Source organism: Sinocyclocheilus anshuiensis, unplaced genomic scaffold (assembly GCF_001515605.1).
Source record: "Sinocyclocheilus anshuiensis isolate Anshui unplaced genomic scaffold, SAMN03320099.WGS_v1.1 scaffold779, whole genome shotgun sequence".
Classification (NCBI taxonomy): Eukaryota; Metazoa; Chordata; class Actinopteri; order Cypriniformes; family Cyprinidae; genus Sinocyclocheilus; species Sinocyclocheilus anshuiensis.
Genome location: NW_015548244.1, coordinates 613909 through 622243, shown reverse-complemented (window position 1 = coordinate 622243; position 8335 = coordinate 613909). Strand labels below are relative to the sequence as shown.

The following is an 8335-nucleotide window of genomic DNA, read 5'->3' as shown; positions in this document are numbered from 1 at the left end:
TGATCTTGTGGTTATATGTGACCCGTACATGTTTTACAGGTGAGATTCACCCGTGTCCATAATATTGAGCGGAGTGAATGTTTTCTGGGGTTTGATGTATGATTGCATCCGTGACGTTGGCTTTGAAAGAAACGTAAATGTAAATAATGTGCTAAATTCAGTCTCGTCACACGTTCTGATGCTGATCGTTATGATGAATGAATGACGCGAGAACAGTAGATATATCAGCTGGATTTCGTGCATGTCTTTCCTTCGTCAACACTGTATACGGAACAAGTGTTTTAATTTGTATAAAGGGCATTTAGAGATTTTGATCCTTCAGTATGTGGTTCAATCACAATAGAGACACTTGAAAAAGACACACAGATGAGGTTTAATCAGTTTAATTGGTTACCAGTACTAGGAAATCATGTCATATAAAACCAGAAGTACAACCTCTTAGTATTATCCTGCTAGTTTCTCCAAATGTTATTTATAAAAACAAAATCACTGTTGTAAATTTAAGAAATAAAGTGACTGCTAAAAGACTGTGCCTCAGAAATTATCCTCAAAATATTCAATGCATCTAGCAACTATGCAAATCTAAATTTCAGCGATTGTAATCCAGCAAATCACACGACTTTCAGGAACAATCATGCATGTTCATGCACCTTCAGATACATTCTTTATTAGGAGCAAGACCCACATCTCTCTGATCAGTCTCTTTAAAACACATTCAAAGTGCCACAATTACCCTTTAAATATCAAAAACAAAAGTGCTACGCATCATTTTAGCAATCTGATTGACTGTTCTTTTAGTTAGGAGACTTTTTAATGTCTAGTCTGCGACATGCTCTCTCTGATTGGTAGATTCTGCTCAGCTTTTCATAAAAAAAAAAAAATGCAAACAGAAGTGAGATTTTATTTGTTGAGGTACGCATCCAGCCAGAGTTCTCCAGATTTTTCCAAAGACCTGAGAGGAGAGTAATGGAACAGTTAGTGCTGAAGCATCTGCCAGTATATGCGCACAAAATATGAATAAGTATGAATCATTCATATATAGAACACATCACAATCCAATCAACTCCCAGATGGATAAAATCAACTCCCACTCTACATTTTTCCTTGTTTCTCTCAGTAAATGTCTTGTTAACCCTCCTGTTGTGTGCAAAAACTGGGTTAAACTTTTGTGTTTGGGATAAAATTGACCCACATTGGTTTCTATGCAATTTGTAAATAAAGTAGGGCAGTCACGAGTCCTCGATTAAATTAGAGTACATAAAAAAAAAAAAGAAAAAAAAAAAAGCTTAGATTGCATTCTGCCCGTGTCAATTAACCAGCAAAATACCGGAAGTGGTGCATTCCACGGACAAGAATCCATGAAAAGCATTATTAGACTGTTTTCCAAGGCTGCACAAAATATTAAAACCATTTAAAAATCACAATAAAGCATAGTCATAATCCGTTCACTGTAAATGCTGCTCCACACAAACAGTTATTTACATGGAGCGTCTCAAACTCCATCTTTGCATATGCTGCGAGTTGGAGTTGCTTATAACGTTCATCTGCGAACAATGTGCACATTTCTATCAGATTTAAGGTAAATCATTTATAAACCTACGCCAACACAGGAGAATACAGCATTCTTTCTCAATATGCTAACTGTTCATCGAAACTTCAAAAAAAAAAAAAAAAGTTTAAACCCTCGCTCTGAGTTTGCATGTTTTGATGTCCACACGTTCTTCAAATATCAAAGGCATTTGAATTAAATGTTGTTTAGTCAATATTAAACAAGAATTAGATTACACTGTAAAGTGTAAAAACAATCGTCAGGCCATTGGCGCCTTCTGCAGGCATTTGATATGTACATTATGTATTATAAGTTATGATTATATTGTTTTATTACATTATGTATTTTAGCGGTTTTGTTCAATAAAACATGATTAATTGCTTTTCATATTTTATTTGAACCAATTATTATTGCCTCATTGTGGGTCAATGGGGGTGTCAGTAAGACCCAAACACAAAGTCAGAACAAAATTTGTGCAGCCTTTCCAAAATACGTCTGTCGAAACTTTGCATGCACATTCATGACCCTAAATGAGAAATAATCACCAAATTTCAAGAAAAAATAAACCGGTTAAGCAGTATTTCAAGCAGTTTGAAAAATCAAGTGTGGCCCAAATTGACCCCAACGGACCGTTAAATTGGTTGTCAATGTTGTTTCATGTTATATAGGAATAGTTCAGAGCAAAAGCTTCTTTTGAAGGTGAAACCGTGGGTTTTCAGGTGTGCGTCATACCTGATGATGTCTGCAAAAGCCCCGTACAAGGTCTTCTCTTGGTACTTGACTCCGTATTTGTCACACAACGCTCGCACGTGTGGAGCGGCGCGCCAGTAATTGTGCCGAGGCATTGTGGGAAAGAGACTGGGACAAGAACAAAGCACAGTTGTGAAATGCCGAAGATAAACTGAAGCCATTTTTGCACTGAAAGCACTTTTGTTTATCTTACTGGTGCTCGATCTGAAAGTTGAGGTGTCCGCTGAACCAGTCGTTGAAGGGGGATTGCTCGATGTTACAGGTTGCAACCAGCTAAATGACAGAAATGCATAGAATTGGCATGGTAGAATGACTTAAACCCAGTGCGGCTGTGACGGCTCAGAATGTACCTGCATGCTAAGCCAGTCTTGGTGTTTCTCGTAGTCGATGTTCATGGGGATGTGGCTCATCTGGGTCACCCACACAAACCAGTGACTCTCCATGAACCTGCGGCCCACAGGAACACCACAATCATGTGACTTTACCCCAAGCAGGATCTCACAATTACATTGTGTTACACAAAAATTCTATATTAACTGTAAATCACCCAAAGCAATTGGTGGCGCAATAACCATTAGCTATGTTTACATGTACCTAGAAACATTGATAATTGGATTGATGGCTCAATCAGATTGAAAAGCCTTCATGCAAACACCTCAATCAATCCAACTGAGCTTGAACCAAATTAAATTGATCAGACTTGTGGTGTACACCTGTGCTAATTCAATGAACAAAAATCTTGTTTTTGAATATTTTCTCAATCGGATTCAAAACCACTTGGACACATACACAGTTCTGTGACGCATATGTTTTGTCATATTTTCATCTGAGATTGTCTGGCATATATGTCAGCTTTCTTTTTCATTCTGAAAAAAGTAAAAAAAATAAATAAATAAAAAAAAAAGTTTCTTCCGGTTATTAACATGGTGGTTTTTGTTCGCAATACACGTAATGCACATGTAAATGAATATGTGACTTGGATTGCAGTGTTTAGGGTTCATATAAACAACTTTCAGAATCTGAAATCAGATTGAATTCATTCCCACTGACAAACATACCTACTAATTGAATGGCTTTGATAGCATCATAAAGCACTTCACACGATACTCCTCTTATACAAATCAACAAATTCTCCCTCAAAAGTTTGAGTATCAGGTGGTAATAACATAGTACTTTGATATATAGGTAGTTGACATAGCCATTTTTAATTATTTAAAACACGAGGTAAACTGCAGAACATTTAAATAAAATGGAATGTGGAAATGAATGATGCACCAAAATTTTGGCTACCAAAAATATTCAGTTGTGGCTGAAACGGTTTTGGAGGGTGGAGACAGTAATGTTTAACTAACCCTTCTCTGATGTTGGATTTTGATAATGTCTATTTCGTGCACACAAAGTGGATAAACTACAACAGGTAAAGATGTCAGCTGTGTGAACACAGGCTGAGCTGACATCGATTTCTCATTTTTTAGACAATCTCTTATTGTGATGAAATTTTGGTTAGTGCCGTTTTCAGTCGATGTGCATCTCAACTGCAGAAAGAGGTCAATAAAACAGCTTGTAAACAATGTGACAGAACCTCAGGAAAGCCATTCATGTCCAAATCTCAATTATTAGATAGAAAAAAAATAACACTATTGAGGAGCATTTTGATAAAGGTATGCACTAGATTACACATGCTTTATATTTTTACTTAACCTCTTAGTTTAAGTCTCCATTAATGTCCGTTTAAATAAATCTGTCATGGAAACTTTCGGTATCAGTGTTACAATTAAAAAAAAAAAATTCTGCGGAGTGCTTTAGATTTAATTTAGCTTCCACCTATTTGAATATTTTTTTCCCCCAGAAATAATGATAATAAAATTATTATTATTATTATTATTATTATTATTATTATTATTATTATTAAATTATTTTTAACATTAAACTTAAGAGGGTGTCAGAGATCCGAGATCAGTGAAGCTGAACATATTTCCAACTCACTGGAAAGCCTTTGCAACTTTTTAAGGAGGTCAAAGTACATGTACTTAAACTGCATTTTGCACAATTTAAAAAAAAATATATTATACATTTCTATGACCATATTAATTGAGAGATAAAATGTTTGTATTTTAAGTATTCATTTGTCACACCACGTGACTGTTTAAAATGAACTACCGAAGGAAAAAGGATTTAAATAAAAATGAATAAAAAAAAAAATAATAATAATAGTACACACTCTTTCCATTTTACAATTTTATAAGTGCAGGTTAAAGAAGGGAAAATAAAATTGAAAAAACAACAGAAAACAACTCAAAAGAAACTGGTTCTTTTAAAGGTGTTTTGAGAACACAACACCCACTAAAGATCCTCCTGAAAGTAATAAACTCAAATAATCTCAGAAAAAAAAAAAGAAAAAAAAAGAACAGATCATCAGACTGCAGGGAAGGGGGAAAAGGTTTGAAATGACACTGTGATCTGACTGTCACAGAGTTAAACACTGAGCAACCACACAGCTTTATGACCTCTTACACACCAGCAGCTGTGAGCAATCAGTGCTCCAGCGTTCTGATTGGTGCAGGAGGAGTGGGCGGAGACTACAGCAATCAGACAATGAGAGAGTGAACAGTGAAGGACACGCCCACACCTCTCTCTCTCTCTCTCTGGCACAAACAAAGCAGTGTGTAAAAGTAAAACCGTAGCGCTTTGACTTATATCGTATATTCATATACCAAGGCATTTCCAAAAATACTATGGTACTACTGTGGTAAATGTCCAAAAAAACTAGTATACCATCGGTAAATTCATTTTCGGTAAGTGAAAGAAAAGCATAGTGCTACATGGTGCATGTGCAAAAAACATAGTAATACCATGGTATTTTTTAATAAGTGATTGTATTTTGCTTCTCAGCCAATGAGAACGCATTTGGAATATTAAATTGAAAATAAACTTATTTTAAGCAGAAGTTGTAGATGAAATGATTTTTTTTACCTTACGAAATTAAACAGAATCACCGCCCAAAACACACCGTAGAACTGCGTGTAACACAGGAAGTATCGAACGTAGTAACTTATACACCACGCAAGGTCCTAAAAGAGATAAGACGAGAAGAGATAAGATAAGGACAGAGAAAGTGCTGTAAAATCACATTCAGCTGCATGAACACGGCAAGAGCCAAAGTGATCATGGGAACCTACCACCCAAAGACCATGTAAGATCATATTGTGAAAGATCTGGAACTGGAAATAAACCGGAATGAGCAAAGGCGGTCCAACTGAGAAACAATGACAGAAAAAGGTGTTAAACATCAAGCCTGGTTGGTGGTTTATAACTCGTCCTACAGGATGGAGATATTTTTTGTGAAAATCATAATCTGCACATAATCAGACATTTTGCGGTAATTTTAAGAAGAAATTTGCAAAAAAGACATGATAAAATGTGCTAAATGGGACTCTTAATGATAACACATTGTCAAATTATTAATATATGGCAAAATATTTAATAAACATTTAAGGTTTGGTGAATATGTTTAATATATTATTTATATTTAAAAAAAATGTATATATACATATCTAGTATTATATATATATATATAGCAGTATAGTATAGTATTTATATATTATAATATATAATATATATATATACATAAAATACAGTATATATTAATATATATATATATGTGTGTGTGTGTGTGTGTGTGCATGCAATTTAATATTATTAGGATATATTAATATTTTTAAATAATATTATAATACATAAATAAAATGCCACTTATATAAACATATATTTATATTATATTATGTAAATTCTACATAAATAAATGAAAATTTCTATTTATAAATGTTACATTTCTATTAATATAAATTATATGAAAATTAAGCGATATTTGTTTAATAGAGGATTAAGCAAACAAAAAATACATTCAAAACACTACAAAACCGTACCGTACCAGACAAACTTCAGTTTATCATGTAGGATCTTATTTGATTGTTATTTATTTTCATTAGGATCCTTTACGATCCAAATTATGATATAAATTCCAGTAGGAATCTGGTAAACCTTCCTGTAGCCATAAAGCGACTTACCGAAGAAGAAGTACTTGTGCTGATGGTTGTAAGGCAGATGCTTGATCTTTTTAACGCCGTACTGTAGTAAAGACAGACAGAAAGAGTCCAATCAGATCCGATCAAGTGTTTTCTTCATGCTTGTATCATGCGGATGGTGTGTTAGTACCTCCACAGGCTGCACTTTTCCCACCACAAACGCATTGAGCATGTTGACGTCTGGGTCCTTCTTGAACACGTTGGGTTTAGCGTGATGCTGGAAGTGGCGATGGTTCCACCAGCCCGCAGACGCTCCCTGAGGACAGACGCGTACGAACACAAAAACATCAGACGCACTTACAGCCCAAAACAGGTTTCCAACTGAAACTCTGACAAATTTAGATGTTTTATATGTAGCAACTTTCATGACCATACAAACAGCACTCCTCATGCGAAAGCACATGGCAGACTCACGTCTGTCGTTAGCATGATGCTAAGCTAACAATGTGACTGTACCAAAATGCATTTTTAAGCTAAATTTTAATACTATTTTTTGGGTTTTGAGTGAATTATATTTACATATACTTATCTTATAAATATATTGAATGTAATTGTTTACATGTGAAGTTGTAATCAAGCTAATGCACGGTTTTGCGTAGTCAAGCTACAGCATATCCCTGTTGAAAAATACAAGGCACAGTGTGTAATCGAGTGGAGTAAATACACGTCGCACACCTCTTTTCTTAGAGCTTTCAAACAGGTCAGTTGTAGGCTGATTGACGTTTATACATGCTGGACGAAGTCGAGCTACAATCACGTTACCATTGTCTGCTAGGACGACTTCGCAAAAAAACAGATTACAATTTCAGACAGATTGAAGCCTAAACTAAAACTGCACTTTTAAAGTGCATGTAAAAGTGGTCAAAACAGAATGTGTTTTTGCGTTACACTGTGCTGCTTTTTAATAGTTGTCTATGTAAACTTGCGCTAGATGGATGTCTTTGACCCGCAGCTTTTTTGTCTCGCACTACGTTTTTAAGTCGCTGTGTGAAATTCAACTTTTAAAAACTTGTGTCTCTCAACCTTCTTGTCCAGGTGGATACTAGTGTTTAGCATTACACGTTTCTGCTTTTAAAAACTGGGAAAAGTCGTTATGAACGGATGTGTTTGACTCGTCTTTTTCAGTGTCTCCCTTGTGAAGTTCGACTTTCATAAGCTGCATCTCAAAATCCTGCCTTCTTTTCCAGGTGGATACTTACTGTTCAGCATTTTGCATTTTTGCTTTTACAAATGCGAAACACACCGTTATGAATGGATGTCATTGACTTGCGTTTTTAAGTTGCTGTGTCAAGTTCAACTTTTAAAAGGCATTTCAAAATTCTGCCTTCTTTTCCAGGTGGATACTATTGTTTGACGTTTCGAGATTTTGCTTTTAAAAAAGGCAAAATGGCATTATAAACAGAAGTCTTTGTTTCGCGGCTCTTTTAGTGTTTCGCACCAAGGTTTCGAAACATTGTGTGAAGTTCGACTTTTAAAACCATGCCTCAAAACCCTGCCTTCTTTTCCAGGTGGATACTATTGTTTGACATTTAGCATTTTAAAGGGGTCATATGATGCAATTTCAAGTTTTCCTTTCTCTTTGGAGTGTTACAAGCTGTTCGTGAATAGATAAGATCCCTAAAGTTGCAAAGACTAAAGTCTCAAACCCAAAGAGATATTCTTTATAAAAGTTAAGACTTGTCCACGCCCTCCTAAAACGGCTCGTTCTAACACGCCCCCACATGTCTACGTCACGATGTGGGAAGATTTGCATAACGCCGCCCAAATGTTCACGCAAAGAAAGAAGGCGTAACTTTTATTCTCGCTGTAGTATTGTTGTTGCTGCCGCCATGTTGTGGAGACGCTGTGTGTTTCGTTGTGAAAGCGATACTACTTTGTTTGGTCTTCCAAAAGAGGACACGACTAGAAATCAGTGGTTAAGTTGTATTTACAACACTGTTCCAGAACAGTT

General features: G+C 35.5%; 1 protein-coding gene across 1 annotated transcript in view; it reads right to left on the bottom strand.

Annotated features, from left to right (window-relative positions):
- Window positions 1-367: 367 nt before the first annotated feature.
- The window catches only part of LOC107655157 (fatty acid desaturase 2), a 15016-nt gene continuing 7048 nt past the window's right edge, over window positions 368-8335 (bottom strand). Inside the window, exons 6-13 of the mRNA XM_016442577.1 lie at window positions 6515-6640; window positions 6367-6427; window positions 5479-5555; window positions 5273-5370; window positions 2650-2746; window positions 2493-2572; window positions 2282-2407; window positions 368-952 (exon numbers count right to left, since the gene is read on the bottom strand). Of these exons, the coding sequence (XP_016298063.1) occupies window positions 901-952; window positions 2282-2407; window positions 2493-2572; window positions 2650-2746; window positions 5273-5370; window positions 5479-5555; window positions 6367-6427; window positions 6515-6640 (717 nt within the window). The 3' untranslated portion in view covers window positions 368-900. The remainder of the gene's footprint in view (window positions 953-2281; window positions 2408-2492; window positions 2573-2649; window positions 2747-5272; window positions 5371-5478; window positions 5556-6366; window positions 6428-6514; window positions 6641-8335) is intronic.